Consider the following 25,233-nt stretch of genomic DNA (forward strand, 5'->3'; position numbering starts at 1 on the left):
ACTGAAGGCAGGAGATCAAAATTCCATCCAGTTCTCCCCCATGAGTGGCAGGGACACAACTCCTTGAGCCCACACTTGTTGCTTCCCAGGATACTTACCATTAGGAAGCCTGAACCGGAAGCAGAGCTAGGACTTGAAACCCAAGCATTCAGATATGGGACAAAGCATCCCAACTGGACTCTTAAATGCTAGGCTAAATGGCCACCTCTGCTTGGTTCAGCCCAGAAAACCCTATTCTAATAGTCACATAGTGGTCAGAATATCAGTTACCAAGAAGTAGCCAGGCACTTTCTGCTACTTTTGATATTGTGATCTCTCTATTTAACAATACTGGAGTACAAAAGAAGGAGTAAAAAGGGCCTGAATTGAACACTAATCAGTAATTCATGCATTGAGGTAGGGCAAGAGTCAGGAGAAGGAAGTAGAAACAGAAATAAGGTTTCTTTGGGTTGTCTGGTGATTTAATTTATCTGTGAACAAGTTCTCAACATTGGCAAATAAAAAGATAAAACTTCATTCTATGGTTAGTATTTTCCAAAAAGAAGACATTCCATGAAGTAATGTTCCAAAAATATCCATCAAAATGATTGTGTGTGTATGTGTGTGTGTGTGTGTGTGTGAGAGGGAGAGAGAGAGAGAGAGAGAGAAGGAGGGAGAGAGGAGAGACCAAGAGACAGAGAATGAGACTATAAGAGAGTAAGAATGTTCATCTAATTGTAGAGATTAAGTGAAGAGATCAGTCTATTGGCCTATCGCTCTAGAAAAAGCCAAAAAGACCAGAGAAATTCAGGGTGATTACATCCTTCTTCAAGTGGTTATAGTCATTCAACATATCTTATTGATTAATTAATTTAGAGAAACAAACCTGGTTCTTTAATCCAGCAACATTTTAAATAGTGATCTCTTTGTTTTCACTTGTCAGTATCACTTCTCTTTGGGGCTATTTCAGGTAAGTTATTGCATGCGTTTTCACAGTGATCCAGAAGAACTTCTTTTCCTAAAGGAAAATCAACTCCTCTTTCCTGCCAAATTTTAGCCTTTTTCCCACTTAAATTTCATTTCATTCAGCCTGTTGTGTTTTAGAATAAGCTATACACATATATACACCTATTTGGATTTGGGGAGAAGATTTATGCTAAAATTTTGCATAGTGAGGAGTAAATTACTTCTATATTCTTAGAAACGAGGCATAAACTTCAACTATAACTTCATTTGTTGACATTGCCCTGATCCCTCACAGACAGGGGAAGGATGGCGTGTAGCTGATGAAAAAGTCTCTTCTAGAACTTCCCAAGAGCAGAATTCCCTAAGAACTTTTGGAGCAACCCCTCCTAATCCCAAGAAGAAGTCAGGAATCATCGCTAATCCCTTCTGCTTCAACAACATCAAAGTATTCATAAGAATCCTCAACACAGACCTACCTTCTCTACACAGTTCCTAGCTGGTGACTGAAACCCTCCCCCTTCCACTACCCAGACCTCTTCTAATGGATAAAACTAATGCACGTTTTAAGACAGCTCAACAGTTTCCTTCTTCAGTGACCCTGTCCACCATCAGGTAACCCTCCTTAGTATTCCCAAACTCTTTATCTTGAATTTTGTTTAATTTTTTCATAATGATACATCTAAATCTGTCTCTCTCCCTCTCTCTCTCTCCTGTCTGTCCTTTCTCTCCTCTCTCCATCTGCCCTCCAGGTTCTGTGGAGATTCAGTCTTCGGTATGTTTTTCATTCCCAGCATCTCACACCATCCCTTGCAACACAGTTGTTGCACAAAAAAAAGTATTAACTAGGTGTTCACGTGTCTATTATATTCTAGGTATTTTAGGTATTTTATCAATTACTGCATCTCCTTGCTGCAAAAATACACGACATAGAGGGGGATAATGATTCCCACTTTGTAGACTGAGAAATTGAAATTTAGAGAGGCTAAAAATCCCAACCATGGTTGTACAGCTAAAAAGTTGCAGAGTGCCAACTTGAAGTTCCAGTCTTAATTTTTAACCCAGTATGTTATCTCTCCTCATTTAAGAAATTAGACTACAGTGAATTTAGGACAATCCCTAAAGAGAAGTATTACTTTATAAGTTAGAAAAAATTCTGAACAGACCTAACACATTTGAATATCTAGGATCAGGAGCTTTTACCTATAGCTTCAAGACAGGAAATAAAAGTCAAATGTAGTCCCAAATTCCTAATAATGAAGATACCATCTGGAATTCTTAATGGTAGAGTCCTTATTTTTGGAAGCTTTAAATGTTATAGGAGGAAACAGTCCAGCTGCAATCAAAATGTTTGCATTATCCATGGTGTTTAAAACAAGCATTCTTTAAAGACAAGATTATGTCCACCCAGGGACTACCACAAGGTAAGCTCCTAGCTCTCTCGGCCCCTCTGCTCCCTAGTCATCACACTGTCCTTGTCAATCACTTCTGAGCTCCAAACCGACTTCCTGGACCTTTCCACTAGAATGTGTCACAGACCATCAGGAGAACCATTCCCAAACACTTAGCTTCCTTCTCCTCTTCCTCATTCCCCACCTCACTGAATGACATATCCTGCCAGAGTGCAAAAGCCTGAACACTGGAGATCCATTCTTAAATGTTTGTTTATTATCATTTTATTTGCAAGGCAGAGAAAATATGTGTGTGTGTGTGTGTGTGTGTGTGTGAGAGAGAGAGAGAGAGAGAGAGAGAGAGAGAGAGAGAGAGGGAGGGAGAGAGGGAGAGGGAAAGGAAGAGGGGGAGGGAGGGGGAAAGGGAGATGGAGAGGGAAAGAGGGATATCTTCCATCAGCTGGTTCACTCCTCATATAATCCCAACAGCCAGGGCACTGGGCCAAGCTGAAGCCAGGAGCCCAGAATTCAGTGTAGGCCTCCCACATGAGTTGCAGGGACCAATAGACTTGAGTCATCTACCTTTGCCTCCAAGTGTGTGCATTGGGAGGAAACCTGATAGGAAGTGGAGAAGCTGGGACTCGAAAGAGGCCCTCTGATAAGGAATGCAGGTGTCCCAAGCAGCATCCTCACCACCGTGCCAAACCCCCGTTTCAAACGAGAAGGTCTATTCTGCAATACTCCTTCCTCAACAACTCCCAGTCACTCAGTGACCAAGGGTTGTCACTGTCCTTTCTTTGTCTTAGTTCTGGCTCTATTTCTCCAATGAATGATTAGATTTGCCTCTTAACTGAGCACTCGTCTATTCTTCACATGCCTATTGCTTCAAATTGTCAATCCAGCCATTTGGATATCCTTTAGTGCTTCCAGTTATTTCAGCATCTTCTCTGAGAGAAACTCTTTTGTTGTCATATTTTTAAAAGGAGAATTGGTAAGCGTCTTTTTCTTTTTAAGATTTTATTTATTTATTTGAGAGGTAGAGTTATAGAAAGAGATAGGAAGAGATGGAGAGAAAGGTCTTCCATCTGCTGGTTCACTCCCAAGATGGCAGCAATGGGATCTTCCAGGTCTCCTACGCGGGTGCAAGGGCCCAAGACTTGGACCATCTTTCACTGTTTTTCCAGGCCATGAGCAGAGAACTGGATCAGAAGAGGAGCAGCTGGGACATGAACCAGTGCCCATATGGGATGCCAGAGTCACAGGCAGAGGCTTACCCTACTACTCCATATTGCCAGTCCCTGTTGTCACTTCTAATCCTGGACCTTACTCCATGACAGCTTCCTGGAGAGCTTTCCCAATTCACACACTGCTTCCATATCCCCAGTGCCTCGTACACCTGAACTTAACACGTGCTCAGTAGATATTAAATGGTGTATTGCATCAAAGTCATTTGAATCCAAATGCTCCTGCTTTGCTTTTTCCTCCTTGAGCCAGCAACTGGGGCTTCAGGATAGATCCCCTTCTCTCATTCATTCATTTCCCTTACATGAAGGGTCACGGAGGCTTACTGATACTTTCTAACTTTAGTCTCCAATCCAGTCTCCACATCCTCTAATAATTCCCAGTGTAAAACTCTGCAATGCCCAAAGTGATGTTTCTCAAACTTTAGCATCAGAATCAAGTTTTGTAAACACATGTTTTTTTCTCAACCCAAAACTTTCTAATTCAGTAAGTCTGGAACAGGACCCACAAACGGCACTGCTAACAAATTGCTAGGAAAGCTGACGGTGCTGGATGGAGACCATACTTGGAAAACCACTGAAGTCATGGTTCTCAACTGGTGGCAAACATTAGAAAATGATCATTACTGGGCTGGCATTGTGGTTCAGCAGGTTAAAGCCACAGCCTGCAGCGCAGGCATCTCATACGAGCCTGGGTTTGGGTCCCACCTGCTCTACCTCCCATCCAGCTCCCTGCTAATGTGCCTGGGAAAGCAGCAGAAGATGGTCCAAGTCCTTGGGCCCCTGCACCCATGTGGGAAACCTGGATGAAGCTCCTTGGCTTCTGACTTTGGCCTGGCTCAGTCTCTGCTGAGCCATTTGGGGAGTGAACCAGCAGATTGAAAGTCCCCCTCCCTCCCTCTCTGTAACTCTGCCTTTCAAATAAATAAATCTTTCTTAAAAAGACAATGATCATTATCATCCATTCCCACATACGGTAAGACAGGCCAGTTTTTTTCCGCATCAAAGCTCCACAGATGATTGTGCTGCACTATTCTGGTTAAGAGACGTGAGCTCAATGATTAAGTCCTGGATCTGGACTTCACCTTCCTCCCAAGCCTTATTTTTCCACACCTCCTCCAACTTTCTACCCTGCTCTGTAGTCCATGGAAAAGCAGCCAGTCTGATGAGTCCAGATGTTTTTCCCCTTCTCTCTTGGTTCATTCCCCAGCTTGGTTCATTCATTCATTCATTTTTTTTTCTTTCTTTTTTTTTTTTTTTTGGACAGGCAGAGTGGACAGTGAGAGAGAGAGAGACAGAGACAAAGGTCTTCCTTTTGCCGTTGGTTCACTCTCCAATGGCCGCCATGGCCAGTGCATCGCGCTGATCCGAAGCCAGGAGCCAGGTGCTTCTCCTGGTCTCCCATGCGGGTGCAGGGCCCAAGCACTTGGGCCATCCTCCACTGCACTCCCGGGCCACAGCAGAGAGCTGGACTAGGAAGAGGGGCAACCAGGACAGAATCCGGCGCCCCAACCGGGACTAGAACCAGGTGTGCCGGCACCGCAGGCAGAGGATTAGCCTATTGAGCAGCGGCGCCAGCCTCATTCATTCATTCATTCACTGAGCACCCAATGCATGCCAGTCACTGCACTAGATGTAAGGGGAAGTACAGTAAACCTCACAGAGGCGGCCCTGCACACACCCCATCCCAAGTGCTCCAAGCTCCCTGCGCATAGCTCTGCTTCCCTCATTGCACAGGTAAATACTGGCTTCATGCCACACTCTCCGACCAGACTATAAATTCTATGAAAGCACAGACTAGTCTGTCTTTGTAGATACTCAAGACATGTTTCTTAGATTAAACTGAAAAGCTCTTCCCATGCTCTAGGCTTCTTTCTAAAATCGCCTCCAGAGCCCTCCTGCATGCTGTCTGTCCCGGCTTGTTCTGGTGGTCCTGAGCAGAGCCACAATGAGTTGTGCCTTCAGTGATCCCGTCCCCTATCTCCCACAGATTTCAAGCTCAGCACCCGAAATTCTTTCTTCTATGTTGTTTGCAGGCCTGGCTCCTCCCATGAAACTGAACTTCTCAAGGGGAGAGACCATATTGTTTTTCACTCTTTTTAATCTCAGTACTTCATACTAAGGCAGTCATATAGCAGGGATTTAAAAAGGTCTGTCAAATTAATGAATGAGTTTATTTTGTTTTGACTTAAACCTTTTTTTGAAATGCTTTGGGGGCTAGCACTGTGGTGTAGCGGGTAAAGCCTCCGCCTGCAGTGCCGGTATCCCATATGGGCATCGGTTCAAGTCCTGGCTGCTCCATTTCCAATCCTGCTCTCTGCTATGGCCTGGGAAAGCAGCAGAAGATGACCCAAGTCCTTGGGAACCTGCACCCATATGGGAGACCCAGAAGAAGCTCCTGGCTCCTGGCTTTGGATTGGCACAACTCCAGCTGTTGCAGCCCTCTGGGGAGTGAACCAGTGGATGGAAGACTTCTCTCTCTCTCTGACTCTCCTTCTCTATGTAACTTTTTCAAATAAACAAATAAAATCTTCAAATGAAAAAACTGTTCTACCCCAACTTCTGTGTGGTTTTAATGAAATCAATTTAAGACTATTCCATTTCTGCACAGTAGGAGGATGCCTTAACTCATACAGTTTCATACAGGATAGAAAATGTACAACACATTATTTTAAGGGAAAAATTTGACCACAGCTCTGGTTGAAATCCTCAGAAGGTAAAATATCATTAATGAATTAGCTGCCACATTCTCAACTCAGGCTCCAGAACTGACGTCCTCACTCTATCTTAAACCTTTTATCCCAGACAAGTGAATCACCCAGCCTTTTTGCCACTCAATTCTCTGATTCATATACTGAATAAAAGACATAGCTTAGAGTCTATGCCAAGTTTTGACAGCAAGTAGGATGCTTCTTAATGAATCAAAGGGCATCTTTGAAATTCATTTCAGAAATGAAATCAGACAACATCTCCGTGGAAGGTTGTCCAAAAAGACATGGTTATACTTTATGAAATAGATGGAGCATAAGTGTTCTTGGCAAACTGTGCTCAGAACATCATGCCATGCACAGGGCAGGTCTTCAATGCATATGTAATGGACGAAAGAAACAGAACAACTGACATACGCTCTCACTGCCATCAGAAAGTGCTGAGTCCTGCTTCCCCTGAGATGACCACAGACCCGCACCCTGCAGGTCGTTCCGAGAGCACCGGTTCTACCTGGTGATGCCGGGGCAGGACCAGGCGTCTTCCATGGGCGCACATGCTCCTTACTAGAAACCACACTGCTTCACATGCACTCAGGGAAATCTTGTGGCCGGTCATACTTATAACTGATAACCATGCAGTTCATGGTTGGATAGAAGCCACGAAGCAGCATTTTGATCCACACCTCTTTGTCAAGAGAGGTTATAAATTCATTTCTAAAATTCTCAGAAACTTAAGACCCCCATTCTGTGTTATAGCACAGTCCTCCCCGAGGCAGTCCTACTCCTTTACCATGGATCACATACAATGTAAGATATTACACATCAGTATACAGAATCTTCCGAGCATGCATGAAGATAAGGAGAAGAATGAAAACATATGATCACATGTGCGTAGGCAATGAAGGCTTTGGAAAGCCAATACTAGTCCCACAATTACTTTCTGAAAACAATGCTCATTCTATGTAACAAAAAGGAATGGTTAATGAAGTTTATGTATCACTGGAGCAGATAATTTTCTACAAGGCCATGTTCTGAAGACTGTAGAATTAAGGATTTGACTGTGGGAGCAGAGAGTCTTAGGCGCAGAACACCCCAGAAAACCTCACCCACGTGCATGTCTCAAACAATGCTTTTCTCTATGTAAACAGAAAAGAGAGAGGGGTATATGGTTTTTGTCCTTAGTATTAAATAGTTGGCTTTTCTTCAGTGCACTCTTAAATTTCTGCACAATGCACAGCCTTCAGCACCCCAAGGAGCATAAACAAAGGCTATCAGGCAAGTTCACCTACTCCCACTTCACAGAACAATGCTTGTTGTTAACTAAGCAATTCCCAGGGTAGACTTATGATTTGTGGAGGCCTGAGTAAGTACTCAGGTTAGGTCCTTGGAATCTGGGGTCAGAAGCACGAGGTGCTGGTAATCTCTAGGGCTTTTAGAAAACATGGAAATGTGACCTAAAGTTTGTGCTTGCATGTACACAAGAGACTATTTAGGCATTCAGTGAAATTAAAGCATAATAAGGCCTCCAAACAACTGGTAGTTCATGCTCCAAGATTTAACCTTTTCTTTCTTACATGCTGCTATAGTTTTCTTTTGGTAAATCAATGTCTACTGGGGCTGGTGTTGTAGCACACTGGGTTAAGTGGTGATGCTGGCATCCTATATGAGTTTCAGTTCGAGTCCCAGCTGTTGCACTTTCGATCCAGCTCCCTGCTAATGCACCTGGAAAAGCAGCAGAAAATGGTTCAAGTACTTGGGCCCCTATCACTCACATGGGAGATTCAGATGAAACTCCTGGTTCCTGGCTTCAACCTGGCCAGCCCCAAGCATTGTGGCCGCTTGGGGACTGAACCAGTGGGTGGAAGACTGATCTCTCTCTTTCCTTCCTTCTGTCTCTCTCTATAACTCTTTCAAATTAAATAAATATTTAAAATAAAATAAACATATCTACTTAATCAAATAAGATGGATTGAATATGCACACAATACATCTGAAATATTTTAAAAATAGTGAAAGAGCAACAAATTATACATTCAGGTAAATTTGAAAACTTGAAAAATGTTTTTTCTTGTCCTAAGCAGAATTATGACAATGATTCTTTTTCCATATTCTTAGACCCTAGGTTTTTATAAGACAGAATTTATAATCCTTCTGCTTAATTTAACCTTAAACTTTATGAAGATTGTAGATCAGTCAGAACTATCAGCACTTTAAAAGAAAAATGCATGAAAAGGCTTCTTCCTCCTGCCTTTTCAGAGAATACTTTGGCTATAGTAATACATGATGCTATTAACAAGTAGTATAACTTTTGGAAATAGTTTCTCCCTCTTGCTGTGTGGCTCAAGTATAGAGTGAAACACATTACTGTTTCTGTTTTTATGAGTGTGATTATTATCAAGTCATTAAAACTATTAAATAATTAAATTCCATCAGTACTCTTACTTTTAGTAAACAGCCACTGAATATTAAAATTGAATCAGAAAAGGGAAAATACAGACAATGTTTGCATAACTTTCAAGTCATGTGGAAATATTGGAATACATGACTTAACCTCTTAATGGTGGGAGTAGTTGGTGTTACATCAATACAGTCACCCATCTCAGGCTGAATGAAACTGTTGACGGGGCACTGAAGGAATTGGGTCCTTTCACACCCTAGACAATTCAAATGTTAGCTTCTTGTTGTAATTGACTTTATGTAAAGTTAAATAGCTAGCCCAATTTAACAATTGTTAAATTTCTGTTATTCAGGGAAATTATATTTTGCCAAGTTTCCAAGGAGGTTCTGGTATTTGAGATTTCCTTAAATAGACATTACAATAAATCATGAAGTCGATAAAAAAGAAGGCAATACACCCAAAAATGTATACAGGAGAAAGACCAATAGTGTAGGCACACTGTGGGCCCAAAGACTCTTGTTTGGAAAAAAAAAAAAAGTAATGAAAGTAGAAATTTTGAGTTGGATGACAGGGACTGATAAAATTCATAGCCCTTAATTCTGCCACGAATTTCACAAATGCCTGATCTACTGAGCTTCTCCTTGTCTGTTAGCTGGGAAAGAATGCCTGCCTAACACCTACCAGTAGAAAATCACTGAAAAAGTAGATTAGTGAGAATAAAACAACAAAAAGAATAGCTCCCTACCCATTGCTTCCCAGTGAATGAACTTTTGACATATCAGCAAACTCTTCTTTTCTCTTGCTGCTGCTGGTATACTGCTCACTATACAGCTTGAGGGACATCTGCTCAACAGCGTCTCTTTGTGCTTCCAGGTAGCATAGTTGAGCCTCAGCCTAGAGAGACAGAAACAAAGAGGAATTGCTGTTTTAATCCAGAAGGAATGCATTTCAAGTGAAGTGTAACGACTCAAAGAATGGGAATTGTTCACATCATTATACTGCTCCTTTTTGGGCTGGATTTAATGGGATCAGCTGGGCATATTGTAGTATTATATTTTAGATCTGAATCTTATAAGTTCTTCCTTAAAATATGACCTGAATAAATGAACTCCCAGAAGACTCAGTAAATATCACAAATATCCCTGAGATCATAATACTGTATGTTAAGACTTTACATAAAAATTCTGTGAAATTCCTTAATAATATTATTCCTTACATTGTCACATATGTAGCATTTATTTTTAAACATTCCCCTTCATCCATACAGCGGGATATATACCAGACATCTATTGTGAATGTTTCTCTGTTATCTTCTCCAATAATAAAAAAAAACCCTACTATTAATTGTGGTACTTCTTCAATAGTGACAACAGACTTCCCTTATTATATTTTGTTGGTTCTCTGCATCCTTGTCTTAACACTTTTAATGTGGAAGGAGTGGTGGTTTTGCTTACATGCAGGTTTGCATTGTTAAATCTTTCATAGTTACTTGGGGCTCACTGTAGTAAGGGAGAGGAAGTAAGTTCACCATGCTGTTTTCCATCAAACCAAGGCCAAAAGAATGCTGAATAATATTTGGCATGGAAATGTATTGAATAGATGCTTTATTTATTGCAGATGTTGTGATTCTTATGGCTTCAGGGTTCCCTAGAACACCAGATGAGACCAAGAATGAAGTCTTCTCAGGGCAATGCTGAGTTCATACACAGTGCGGACTGAAAGTCTTACTTTCTTTTAGTGCACTTCACTAAATCCAAACACATTTATTAGCATTTCTGATAAACCTTAAAACTGCTACTTTATAATTTTATTACATAATATCCTAAGAAAACACTTCTGGGTTGGCTGAATAGTTACCAGAAGGCTACAACATGCAAAGTCAAGTTAGACATGACCTATTGGTGGAATTCAGAGCCAACCAAAGCCTTTTGTCTGTCCTCTCGTATTGTACACTTGACTCTGGAGGGAAAATTGGATGTCATAAAGTGGCTGCTTAAAGGCCAAATGGGGATGCTATAAATAAAATGAGTGTCTTATCAAAAGTAAAGTCTCAAACCATTACAGAATCCATGCTTTTGTTTTTCACAAGCAACTAGTTATGAATGCTCTATATAGCCAAGGAAAAACTTAAAGAAACAATGTTAAAATTAGGACAGTTAATAATTGAAGTTTCAGAAATCAGCTCAAAACTGCAACCTATGTATTTGGTAATGTGAACTTTTCTTGCCCAAATGAATTGGCCTGGACAGTTAAGAATTATGTCAAACGCTATAAACACAGGAGTATATTCAGTTGGTTGTAGGAGGTGTTGCTGATGGAAAGACACAAAGGAAATGCTAGATTAGTGCAATTTTGCATTGTGTTAAGGATGCGGAAAAGGACCTATGCAGAATGTTAATAGCAGAGTGTGAACTAAGAGGTTCGCAAACACAGGAACTGCCGGAATAATTCCTACTGACTTAAAACTTTTTTAAAAAAACAATAAAGTCAATATTAGAAAGACAAAGGAACACTGCCTTATAAAAGGACACATAAATTCTTATGTTATAAATGAGATAACAAAAATGTTGAACAATCGTCAAAGAACTTAAAAACAGTACTGCTCCAAAATGCCACCCTCTCTCTTCTACCACAAAGCTATAGGGCACAGCAAGGAGGATGTCCTTTATGTGAGTATTCCACTGGCAAGCCCATGAGAATAATGCATCTGTAGGATGAGGTGCTAAGGGACATGCTTGATATCTAGAGATTTCTGATAGTTTTTAACCTTCCTAACTATCAAGCTGCACCATGGCTCTCTCTGGGTACTGATCTCACTTTTGTGTATCACTGGTCACAAAAAGGATCATAAAAAGGGAAGTAGTGTAGCCTCATCTCTACTACAGAAAAATAAGCAGTATTCAACCCTTTGTGATCCTTGGACACCTCTGTGCACCAAGGAAAACACCTCTCATATGACAAGGATGCACAGGAAGAGAACAAAGCAGAAAGCAACTTGAATGACAATTAGTCATCTTACAAAAATGATTGAAAGGTTGTAATCTAAGACTTTTATTGCACAATATCTCACAGGCATTTGACATGGAAAACTTCTCTGCACTAACAAGGAGATGAATTAGATGGCCCAGGCCTTTTTAATCCATCTCTATCTCCGCTTTCAGTGATTCATTCCTAAATGTGCTAATAAAAATAAAACCAAAGTTGTTCCTTCTGCTAAGGTTGAATGACTTCGCCAGTCTAAATCTCTCTGCAGACTGTCTGCAAAATTTCTCATCCTATATCTTAGTCCAAAGATAAACTTTCAAGAGGAAGAGATGAAAAAAAAAAAATAGAGGTCGGCGCCTCACTAGGCTGGCTAATCCTCTGCCTGCAGCGCCAGTACCCCGGGTTCTAGTCCCAATTGGTGCGCCAGATTCTGTCCCGGTTGCTCCTCTTCCAGTCCAGCTCTCTGCTGTGGCCTGGGAAGGCAGTGGAGGATGGCCCAAGTGCTTGGGCCCTGTACCCGCATGAGAGATCAGGAGGAAGCACCTGGCTCCTGGCTTCGGATCGGCGCGGCGCACTGGCTGCAGCATGCCAGCCGTAGCAGCCATTTGGGGGGTGAACCAATGGAAGGAAGACCTTTCTCTCTGTCTCTCTCTCTAACTCTGCCCGTCAAAAAAAAAAAAAAAAAGGAAAAAGAAAAAAAATAGAATTTTGAGAAAATAGTAATACCATCCAATAAGAAATTTTATTAACATCTATGATAATAGATAACTTTTTAAAAGTGACTATATTTTACAAATAAAATTGAACCTTATTAATATTAAAGAAATGTAATCAACAGGAATTGGCCACTTATTAAAGACTCAGTGACAGGTCTATCACCTTGTTTCTATGTCACTGAGAGACCCACCGTATCATCAAAAGGAGTATATGAAGAGCAGTATGGGTGGATGGAAGAAATGAGCTGCATTTGAGTGTTAGTTTGCAGTACTGGTGGGATGATCTGAATAACCTGTCTAGCAGCAGGTGGAGATAATGGGATTGAAATGCAAACCTAGCAGTAACTCTTGAAATGAAAAGGTGAAATGAGACGAGGATATGATGAGAAGAGAAAAAGAATCAGTTCCCATCTACTGCAGCCTATGTCTGCATTACCTGTTGACTGACCCAATGCAACTGATTCACAATTGTTCTACATCCCTCCTTTACAATCGTCCCCAAACTCATATTGTATCACTGATCCACCTTTTTGAATCACAGCTGAGATCACTGGTGTGTGGTTTCAGGGCTTGATTCTAGATCTCTTTTCTTTATCCACCTTCTCTTTCAAGGATTTAGACGCCATCTCTACACCAATCCCCTGCTCTGAGCTCCATTCTTACAGACCAATCAATCTCCTGACATCGTACTTACATTACTTCAGACCCTACTGTTCAAAACTGAACTTCTCATTCTCATCTTTGCTACATCCTTCAAACCTCTCTGTATTTAGGTCTTTCCTTTTAAACAAATGTGTGACCTGTTGCTCAGGTCAGAAACCTGAGAGTCATTATTGACTTCCCTTTTTCTACTTTCTAAATTGTTGATTCCTCTTCCAGAACCTCTCTCCAGTCTGCTCCTCAACCTGCACCGCTGCCAGCCCAGTCCAAGCCTTCATGGTCTCTCACTTGCAGTTTATCTTCCAAACACGTACCACCCCTCACTCATTCCTACCCCACCAGTCTCTTCCCTTGCAGTGGTCAGAATGGTCTTCATAAAACATGAGCTGATTTCATAGCACATTGACACACGTTAAAACAGACTTCTCTCCATGGCCTACAAGGTTTGGGTCCTACCTACTTCAGACCTCAGGTCCTACAAGTCTTCCTTCTTGATCACCATTCCTTGTAGTTGTTCAATTCTTAAATGCTTCAGTTCTTTATACAACTCTTTCCTGCCTCAAAACCCTTGCATATACTTTCCCCTTTCCATGGAACATTCTTGTATTAATGTCTGCTCATCCTTCAGCTCACAACTGACATGTAACTTCTCAGAGAGGCCTTCTCTGACTATCAAAACAGATCCATTTCTTTCTTTTTTTTTCTTTTTTTTTTTTTTTGGACAGGCAGAGTGGACAGTGAGAGAGAGACAGAGAGAAAGGTCTTCCTTTGCTGTTGGTTCACCCTCCAATGGCCGCTGCAGCCGGCGCACCGCGCTGATCCAAAGCCAGGAGCCAGGTGCTTCTCCTGGTCTCCCATGCGGGTGCAGGGCCCAAGCACTTGGGCCATCCTCCACTGCCCTCCCGGGCCATAGCAGAGAGCTGGATTGGAAGAGGAGCAACCGGGACAGAACCAGCGCCCCGACCGGGACTAGAACCAGGTGTGCCGGCGCCGCAGGCAGAGGATTAGCCTAGTGAGCCATGGCGCTGGCCCAAAACAGATCCATTTCACTTTGCATTATTTCAGAAGCAGATCATCTTCCCTCAGAGAACATATCACAGTTTAAAATTTGTTGCATTTGGTGGTGTTGGTTTTGTTCCGTCTCAATCTAGTCTCCAAGCTCTTAAGGCAGTGTGTCTGTCTCCTTTGCCATTTTGCATTCCCAGTAACTTGGCAGTATCTGGAACATGAGAGGGGCTCAGTAAATACCTGTCGAATGACTGAATCATGCATTCATTCACCGATACATTTACTTCTGTTTGCTAAGACTTTCGCAGGTCTCAACAACTGCATCAGGGACTGTGGGTCGAAGGAAGAATAAAACACAGTCCTATCTCCTGAAGAAGCACGTGTGGGAGAAGGGAGAGCCACACCAACTCCCACTATGCCAGGTGAAGTGATTGTGGGAGAAGACAAGAAATAAAATAATTGCTGAATGGTGGGGTGGGCAGTGAAAGCTGGATAGCAGTGCCATTGGAACAAGAACTAATAAGATAATGAGTGTGACATTATCACGTGAAGAAGCAGCTGGATAGCTTTAGAGGCACAATAATTCACTTGTTCACATGCCCAGAATCATGCAAGGATGCATTCAAAGAACAGTGGCTAGAACGAAGGGGCATTTGGGTGAAGAGGCCAAAGTGGAAAGGCATAGACTTTTGTCACAATGAGTTATCTGATGGGCCCAGCTAGATATGCGCACACAGCTCCTGCTGCTTGGTATATTTTGAGTACACCTTGTTGAGAAGTCTCAGCAGTTCCTATCAGACTGGAAGCCCAGAATCCCACAGTGAGAATGCCTAAGACATGCTCTTCACTTGTCCCTCTAGTAATACTTTCTTACTGTGGGGAGCAACTGGGAGCAACTCGGACTAGACTAAGTTACTGGAATTAAGACTTATTCTATGCATCTGCTCTCCCACAATATGGCGCTGGGAGAGGAGGAAACAGCTTCTACACAGCTGCCTCCAGTTCAACCAATAAACAGCAGGACCTGCTCCTGATTGGAGGAGAGCAGCGTACTCGGCGTGTGGGTAGCAGAGTTGGGATTGGCGGAAGAGGACTATAAAGGAGGAGAGAGACAACATGCACCAGGAACATCTAAGGGGAACATCTATCTGAAGGAACACCTGTGCAGCCCCCGAGAGAGCCGGCCGGTGGTGTGCCGCTCCCCTGCGGAAGTGGGGAAAGTGGCAGGGGGCCCGCCCCTCCACGGAGGTGGAGGGACGGTAGCCAACCCGGGAAGAACCAGCAGCAAACCCGGGGAGGGCCGAGCAGACGAAAGAACAGCGCAGGGTCCTGTGTCGTTCCTCCACGAAGAGGGGGAGCGACACTTACAGTATTATGGGCTGCATTGTGTCCCCACCCACCCAAATTCACATGCTGAAGTTGCAACCAACATCATTGTGACTATATCTGGTATAAAATCTTTTTATTGTTTGGAAGATTCATTTATTTATTTGAAAGGCGGAATTACAGAGAGGGGAGAGGCAAAGAGAAACAGAAGTCTTCCATCCACTGGTTCACTCCCCAAATGGCCACAGTGGTCAGGGCTGGCTAGACCAAGCCAGGAACCTCTTCCGGGTCTCCCTGAGGATGCAGGGGCCTAAGGACTTAGGCCATCTTCCACTGCTTTCCCAGGTGCATTAGCAGGGAACTGGATTGGAAGTGGAGCAGCTGGGACTTGAACTGGCGTCCATTTGGGATGTTGGTGCTGTAGGCAACAACTTAACTCGCTATGCCACGGCACCAGCCCCAGAATAGAAAATCTTAAGTAAGGCTAAATGAAGTCATGAGAGTGGGGTCCTAATCCAGCAGGAGTAGCGACTTCATAAAATGAGGAAAGGACACCAGAAGCAACAGTGTGCACACACAGAGAAAAGCGAAAGGAATACCCAGTGAGAAGGTGATGATAAGCCGAGGAGAGAGCCCCGACCAGAAACCAAGCCTGTGGATAACTTGCTTTTGGATTTGCAGCTTCTTGAACTGTGACAAAGATAGTTCTGTTGTTTAAGCACCAGGTCGTGGCATTTTGCTGTAGCAGCCAAAGAAAGTTATGAGATTTATTATAATTGCTTTGAGATTTATTAATAGTATGTTCCTCCCTTTATTTTTGTATGTATTTAACACCTAAATCATTAGCGATCACTTAAACAGAAAACAAGACACACTGTTCTAAAAATAGTATATTTAGGGGCTGGTGTTGTGGCACAGCAGGTTAAGCCACCACTGTGACTCCGGCATCCCGTATCAGAGTGTCTGTTTCAAGTCCTCGCTGCTCTGCTTCTGATCTAGGTTCCTGGGAAGGCAGAGAAAGATGCCCCATGTCCTGGAGCCTCTTCCACTGCTGTGGGAGACCAGGAGCCAGTTTCCAACTCAAGTTTTCTGACCCAGACCCAGCTGTTGAGGGTGTGTGGGGAGTGGACTAGCAGATGGGAGATCTCTGTGTCTTTGAGAGATCTCCATCTGTGTCTTTCTTTCCCTGCCTCTGTGTCTTTCAAGTAAAATAAATAAATAAAAATTTATTAAAAATGTATTGGCATTATTTTTCCTTAGGAAGATAATAATTGTTTTTCCTCTGGCAGAAAATAATATAATTTATTTACTATTTTAGAGTATGTGCTACTGAAGCGAGCATGTACAACTTGTTTACTATTTTCTAAGAAAAAAGAAAAGTTTATTTAATCCAAGAGTCATTTGGGGTTTTTGAAGAGTCATCATCAAGCCACAGTTTGCATTTAAAAGAATCCACAATATCTCTGGATAAGCATGGGGATCCTTTAGTATAAATAAGAAGGAAACTTATTTTTCTGGCAACAATTTTGCCATTTGGGAATATTTCCCCCACTTTAACTGCAGTCTTTTTTAAATTATAAAAAAAAAGAACAAGATACAACCAAACCTTGTTCTATTGTTACCCACCCCAAACCACCAGCTCAGCACAACTATGTAACTTGTATTCTTCAATGCACACAATCTTCTTTTTCTTGATGTCATTGTAACCAACACCCCTAAATTCAGCAATTCCCCTGATTTTCTCTGATTTCGTTTCTATCAAATTCTTGGAAAGCGTGACCAGAATGGTTCACTTTTGAGTCAAGATTCCTTGCATATGTTCTCTCCAGAAAAGGGTAAAGGGAGAGAGGGGGAAATGTTGGTCTAACTCTCCACATCATCTCACCTCCAGTGACCAGCAAAGAAAGAACAAGGGAGGACGTGAGCTGCACTCCAGGAAGCCCTTCCATTCACCATTTGTCCAAGTGTGGTGTGGAGCTCACTGGAGGTACACGATAAAATGCAGATTCTTGAGTCTGGACCCAAGTCAGTAAATCTGCATTTCACCCAACTCCCTAGTAGGGATTGGAGAACAAAGCTTTAATGTTAGAAAAACTCAAGTCTCTTTTAGATTCAATTGTATGGGTAAGAGGGGTCTTCATAAAGTTCAGAGAAATGCATATTTTGAAAAAACTATACAGATTTCAAAACTCTTTCCTGCAGTTTTTTTTTTAAACCTTTGGTTTCAGAATCTCTAAGCAAATGCCTTTATGTTCTCTTCTTTATATAAATATTTACTATGCCTCTCTTCTTCCCTCTACCCAACTAGTCATGGCATCCTTTTTCTGGAAACACCTTTAGGTCTCAACACCCTACAGGCTCTGCCAAGGACTTCCAGGGTTGATTAGAATCTAATCTCCACTCTTGTTTGGCAAAGATCCTCACACTCATTCCAGGATTTAGAGTTGTCACCGTTACAACTCCCTCCCTCCTCCCCCCTCCCCCCAAGATACGGTTATTTTACTTTTTTTTTTTTTTGAAAGGCAGAGTTACTGAGAGGCTGCAATGGTGGGATCTGGGCCTATCTGAAGCCAAAAGACAGGAGCTTCTTCTGGGTCTCCCACAAGGGTCAGGAGCCCAAGGACTTGGGCCATCTTCCATTGCGTTTCCAGGTGTATCAGCAGGGAGCTGGATCAGAAGTGGAGCAGCTGGGATTAGAACCAGCACTAAAACCGGAAGTTTTACTCACTATGCCAGAGTGCCGGTCCCACATTTCTGGTTTTCTTGGTTATTGTTGGTGGTTCATAATTTCCCAATAACTTGCCTTTGGAACTGAATTCAAAGTGTATTTCTTTTGTCCAGAAATGATCTATGAATATGTTTTACTACATGATTGGCTACATTCTGGCTAAGTGCAAATAACATTTGGCATTACAATGAATTAGAATCTCATGTCATTCTCAAAGTCTTGTGTGCATGACTGAGTGAGATGTCAAAGCTTCCTTGCATAGAGTCAGAGGTGAATCACAGAGCTAAGCGAGCAGTTTATTTTTTTGGAGTGAAGGTGATTAAGGATCTTCACTTATTTATTTAACAAATATATCTTGAGTGTCTCTTTTGAGTAAGACATTGTGCAAGATACAAGACTGGGTCAGGCTTCAGTAAACATATACAGAAAAATTATACTATGTAATAGAAGCTTAAGTATTCATTCTAGAATAATATCAATATTACACCTCAAAAATGTTGCCAAATAACTATTAGCAAGCTTGCTAGAATGTTATTTTTACCACTGGATAAGAGTTATAGAGGTATTATTATTATTATTATTATTATTATTAGAGAGACAGTCAGGTCTTCCTTTTGCCGTTGGTTCACCCCCCAAGTGGTGGCTATGGCCAGTGTGTTGTGGCTGGCGCGCTGCACTGATCCGAAGCCAGGAGCCAGGTGCTTCTCCTGGTCTCCCATGTGGGTGCAGGGCCTAAGCACTTGGGCCATCCTCCACTGCACTCCCGGGCCACAGCAGAGAGCTGGCCTGGAAGAGGAGCAACCGGGACAGAATCTGGCACCCCAACCGGCACTAGAACCTGGGGTGCCGGCGCCGCAGGTGGAGGATTAGCCTAGTGAGCCGCGGTGCTGGCCATTATAAAGGTATTATAACTCCACTCGAGAGTAGTTAAAAATCAAGCACACATAAAAATTTAATAAAGACTCTCAAAGTTATTTCAATATTATTACTGAGCCAAGAATATTTATATATCAATCTTTGTAACTTGGTATACAAAACTGTGGTCATATTGGCAGTTCCAGAAAACCTATCTTAGGTTCTCAAGGTAAATCTCAGATCTATATGCAAAAGATAACTGATTTAAGTCAAAAGTATTATATTTTCCTTTAAATGTCCATTTTTATTTCTATTGACTAGATGTTGTTTGATAACCATTAGAAACATTCACTTTACAATATTTGGGAAACTCAATTTTAAAGCTGTATCCTTAATGATATTACTTAAATGGTAAGCATTTAAACCAAGTGGAGAAATTAACATTAACACTATTATCATTATTTATCCTGCATTCGTTTGTGTATAAAGAAAAATATCCTCTTCCTGCTTTAATGACAGAGGAGATGTTTATTAAAAACAATGACAACAAAATAAACCACACTTCTATCTACCAAAGAACAAATATGTCACACAATTGCATTTATGGAGCATTTCATTCACCATCTTCTTCCTCCTTTTTGTAATCCAAGCGGTTAAACTCTTTAAAAATTCAGCATTTTATGTCCTGGGCTGTGGTGGGAAGGAGTTGTGATGACAGTGTGTAGACTGGAGGAGACGATTAGAATTTCTGACGTCTCTCCGTTGCTTGTTCCTGAGCAAACCTACACACAATGACACAGGCATTGTGTCTGTGTTTATACTCTATAGCAGTGTTCTTATTCCAATCTTCTAAATTCCACTATAGAAAAATCCTTATTTACTTTCTGGAAGAAACTAAAAATTAAAGATGTCTAATGTGAAGACACAGTCTTAGCTTCTCTTGCCCTGCAGGACTGGCAGTTCCTTCCCAAGAACAATTATGCTGGCAAATGTGACCGTTAACTCTGTGACTATGAGGAGGACATGTACCCCGTTGCTTTGAAATTCTATAAAACAGTTGTCCTTAGACGGTGATAGAAAGGAAGGAATAAAGCAGGAACAACAAGAATTACTTTACATACTAATAATAACAATTTAGTTATCAAAACAGACCTGAACAAGTGTGCCTTTATGCTGTTCTTTTTAAAAATTTAGCCTCCCAGGGTTCTAATAATCAGTGCCTATGGTTCAGGAATGCACAGTAGCGCTCCGCTCAGTGCCTATATCCTCATTTCAAAGAGAATCATTCAAGCCGACATCCACCCTGTCAAGAATCTCGACTTTGAGCTGCTAATGTGGAATAAAAATCAATATAAATTTTGATCATTTGATGAATATTTACCTCTTTCTTTGGTGTTTGGGGATTTGGAATGGAAAAGTGCTGAATCAAGTCATTTTATTTTTTTGTGTTTGTGCCAACACCAATTTACTACCCTCCAGAAAGTTCCTGAACAAGATGTCTCAGGTGGCACGCATGTTGGTTTTTCCTGTCAATCATAACAGTATGTCACTGGGGAACCATAATCATTTCCCTTTCATACTCATAGTGTTCCAAGAAGGAATATTTTGATTACTTCTCTGGAAAAGGTAAACTTTCTCATTTAGGCACACCATTATAAGCTTGGGTGTCTGTTGTTCTTGGCATTCAGTGAAGTCTGAACTGATACAATCTATTAAAAGTTAAACACTTCATTTGAGGCTCCAAGGGTCATGCACAATAAATAGTTTACAAACGGGTTCCTTTACAAGCAAAATTCAGTGTCTCCCCCAAGACAAAGAGCTTTTATAGAAGCTGCCATCATCTTCTGCTATGCATTTTCTAAGAAATAATAAGGAAATAGCAACTGATTAATCAACAAGAAGACTTCACAGCAAAAGACTTTATGTTTTTATTACAAATAAAAAGAAAATGCATTACAGACAAATGATAACAAGAAAGCTTAGCAATTATATTGTGACCCAGCGTGTGGCTAGTTATATAAGGAGAGCCACATGCCACCATTTTTATGATGATATTTTATATATATATATCAAAAAATTTCACAGTTCTTACAGAATGGTCCCATAGGGATTTTTTTTTTTTTTTTTGACAGGCAGAGTGGACAGTGAGAGAGAGAGAGACAGAGAGAAAGGTCTTCCTTTGCCGTTGGTTCACCCTCCAATGGCCGCCGCGGCCAGCGCGATGCGGCCGGCTCACCGCGCTGATCCGATGGCAGGAGCCAGGAGCCAGGTGCTTTTCCTGGTCTCCCATGGGGTGCAGGGCCCAAGCACCTGGGCCATCCTCCACTGCACTCCCGGGCCACAGCAGAGGGCTGGCCTGGAAGAGGGGCAACCGGGACAGAATCCGGCGCCCCGACCGGGACTAGAACCCGGTGTGCCGGCGCCGCTAGGCGGAGGATTAGCCTAGTGAGCCGCGGCGCCGGCCCGTCCCATAGGGATTTTAAAAATAATGGTCTTTTCCCAATTTGAAAAAGACTAAATTAATTGCAACCACCAAAAATGTAAGGTATTCTCATTTTTTAAAACTCTTATATACATGGTTTAGTGGCAGAAGATTTGATATTAAGGAGATATGTTTGTTGGTTTCTCATAAATTAAATAAAAATGGCAGCAGCTGCCTTACCAAAAGATGATATAGCTCTGGACAATCACTAGATAGTATGTAGACAGATGTTTTAAATAAAATAAAGTATTTAGATTGCTAGATACCTTGCTAGATATGAAGGCAATTATAGAGTGTCTTTGTTAAATTACATTTTTCATTTTTGTGAAGGGAAAAAAGAATCGTCCTGGAAACAGTACCAACAGGAAATGATCCTATATCTAAAACAGCTGGAGACTGTAACTAATATAAATTTACTTGAGAATAAAAATGCTGTGTGCCTCTGGAGACATGCGGCAACATGCCATAAAAACAGATGAGAATATAAAAGTATTTAAAAGGGAGAAAATACATTTTGTCTAGATGTTATACTGAGATGTGGTCCACTGATAACACAGAAGTATCTGATGGAAAGAAAAAAAATCACACCATTTAAAAATCCTACTGGACAGATTTTTTTTTTTTAAACAAATATGTAGGAAGACAAGAGAATTTCTAGGAGAAAAACCTTTGCTTTTAATATGTTGGTTATCAATCAACTTCTTAATTCTTGATAATAATGTAAAGGTAGATATTTGTGTTTAATTAGGAAGCACAGGACTCTCCAAGCCTGCCAAACACCCTAAATGTTAGATAACAATATTTCAGTAAGTCTCCAGTCATATGTAAGAGCCTTCACTCAAAACTCTTCACTACCCTTGTCCACTCCTCTGCCTCTATTCTTATTAGCTGCTGAATTAGAAAACCATCTGATATACTGATTCATATCAAATAGTCACAGGCATTAACAACTTAACACAGAACTAGAACACAGCCAAGTTCATGAATTTTAATATACCTCAGTTAAAGACTGAATTGCATTAATCCACAAGATAATCTTAAGGGAAGCTCTGGATAGAAATCTCTTTGCACAAGAGGGTAGGGAGAGCCTGGAAAAACACCCCCAAATCTTGGTTATTCACATCCCTTGCCTATTTCCAACAGTCATCCTGGTCTACTTCCTATGGCGCTGGATCTCAGGCAGGGGGAGAACATGCAAAGCAAAAATGCCTTAATGGGCCCCAATTCAGTCTTGGAAGATCCCAGAACCTTAGAATTTGATGTGTGCATGGTGGAAAGGAGAAACCAACAGGAGGAAAATGAGATGAGGGAAAAAAACGAGTGGAAGGGGAAAAACCAAGAATTGATGATAAATGTGAAGAATACTTATTACAATAATACCAGCAGAGCCCAAAATGAAATGTCCTTAAAGAATATATTAGCTTAAATAAAAGCCTTTTCAATGCAATATTATCTTCAAAAGTGACACACAAAAATCTAAACTAAGCCCCAAAAATATACATAATAATTTTTTCTTCTTTTCTGTAAGTTCACCAAAGTTTAAAAGAAACCAATGGGGCTATTTTCTGGGATATGACAAAGCCACACACACAACACTACAACCGTGATGCCCATGCATTTGTTTGTATCTTTACAATGACACAGAGTGATCATTGCTGCAGCTCAGGGCTTAGCAAGACTTGACTTTTAGCTTAGTAGTTCCTGAACTTTCTTACTAGCTCTTGACTATTATATCCAGAGAGGACTGGGGAAAAAAAAGTACAAATACATCTTTCTCCCCATTTTCAGTGGCTTGATTCCTTGCCAGTAGGGCATAGAAAACCATCAAGCACATTGATATTTTCACTAAGAACCTCCTGCTTTCTCCCAACTTTGACTTACTCCAATTCCATCATTTTCTGCTCTGAGCTAGAGTAAAAAGAAAAATAATAATAACTATTGTTATCTTCTCAAGTCAAAAAACTAATCATAAAAGGCTTTTATACATTGCTCTGTCCAAAGCTGACAAATTTCAAAAATTGCTCCGTTACTATTCCAGTCCTCCTCTCATCCCTTAAGTAGTAAGACAACACACTCAGAGGTATTAGATGCTATGCCCAAAATCTGTTTAAAGGAAAGATCTGACCTCAGCCTCAACAGTGTGGTGCAGATACATCTCTCACTGGGTACTTGAGTCTTTGGGGGCCTGCCTTCTCTGGCCTTCACTGTCCATCACAGCAGCTTCCTCCTGGGCTCTTCTTGCCCCTGCTCACACACTCACACACTCACACATATAGTCAGTTCTTTCCATTTCAATCCTTTCCTACCTATGACATGCTCTTCCCTCTGCCTGGAATTTTTCTTGTCTCCTTTGATTCTCAATGCAACTGTTATTTCCTTCCCTAATGATCTTATCTAAGATGAGTATCCCCTGTTATTCTCTCTCTCAGGCTTTATTTATTTTTCCTAACATGTACTACAGCTTACAATTATATTTATTTGACTGAGCAATTTTTATTCTATTTTACTGTGCTTCTTGGCATGCTTGCTTGTTTTTTATCTATATCCCACTGAAATGTAAACCCTACAAGGGGAGGGAACACATCTTTCTTGTTCATAATTGTATCCCAAATGCACAGAAAAACGTGTGTTGAATGAATGAGTGAAGCTTCATTGAGTGAAGCTTATGAACCCTCTCAGTAGGTGGACAGAGGTGAAGTGATGTCCTTGTATAAAACTGTTACCCTTGGCCAATGCTGACAAACAACTCATGCTGCCTGAGAGGTAAAATGTCAGTGGTCCTGTTGAAAAACATCCTGATCTCTGGCAGGATAAATATTCTTTCTGTAAGATTTGTTTTACTTATTTGAAAGACAGAGTTAAAGAGAAAGAAGGAAAGGCAGTAAGAGAGAGATCTTCCATCTGCTGGTTCACTCCCCAAACAGCCAGAATGGCCAAGACTGGGCCAGGGCAAAGCCAAGAGCCAGGAGATTTCTCCAGTTCACCCACATAGGTGTAGGGGTCCAATCAGTTGGACCATCCTTTGCTACTTTCCCAGATGCATTATCAGGGAGCTGGAACAGAAGTGGAGCAGCTGGGACTTGAACTGGCAACTATATGTGATGCTGGCATTGGGGCAGTGACTTTACCTGGTATGCTGCAAAGCTGGCCCAAGGATAAATATCCTAAAAGAGATGCTTTGAACAAAGTCAAAGTTTAAAAATAGAGTGGGATTGGGGCTGGCGCTGTGGTGTAGTGGGTAAAGCCACCGCGGGCAGTGCCGGCATCCCATATGGACACCAGTTCGAGTCGACTGTTCCACTTCCAATCCAGCTCTCTGTTATGGCCTGGGAAAGCAGTAGAAGATGGCCCAAGTGCATGGACCCCTGTACCCACATGAAGCTTCGGGCTCCTGGCTTTGGATTGGCTCAGCTTTGGCCGTTGAAGCCAACTAGGGAGTGACCCAGCGGATAGAAGACCTCTCACTGTGTCTCTGCCTCTCCTTCTCTCTGTGTATAATGCTGACTTTCAAATAAATAAATAAATCTTTAAAAAAAAAATAGAGTGGGATCACCTAAGAAATGCAAATGGAAAGACCCTTGGAGACTACTAAGCCTCTATGTTACATATTTTAAAGTGATTGTGATTAGGGGCCAATTTTGTCCTGTTTCAGTGTGCTAGTTCAAGTCAGCTTCCTGCTAATGCACCTGGGAGAACAGTGGATGACAGTCCAAATATTTGGGTCTCTGCCATGCATGTGGGAGATCTGGACGGAATTCCTGGATCTTGGCTTTGGCCTGGCCCAGCTCTAGGT

At 41.6% G+C, this 25,233-nt stretch overlaps 1 protein-coding gene across 11 annotated transcripts in view; it reads right to left on the minus strand.

The window, feature by feature from the left end:
• Positions 1-25,233, minus strand: part of AKAP6 (A-kinase anchoring protein 6) — a 618,005-nt gene that overhangs the window by 148,309 nt on the left and 444,463 nt on the right. For all 11 annotated transcript variants that reach the window (XM_051822153.2, XM_051822154.2, XM_051822151.2 and 8 more), the window contains one exon: positions 9,426-9,574. In XM_051822153.2, coding sequence (XP_051678113.2) covers positions 9,426-9,574 — 149 coding nt within the window. The remainder of the gene's footprint in view (positions 1-9,425; positions 9,575-25,233) is intronic.

Source organism: Oryctolagus cuniculus, chromosome 12 (genome assembly GCF_964237555.1).
Source record: "Oryctolagus cuniculus chromosome 12, mOryCun1.1, whole genome shotgun sequence".
Taxonomy (NCBI): domain Eukaryota; kingdom Metazoa; phylum Chordata; class Mammalia; order Lagomorpha; family Leporidae; genus Oryctolagus; species Oryctolagus cuniculus.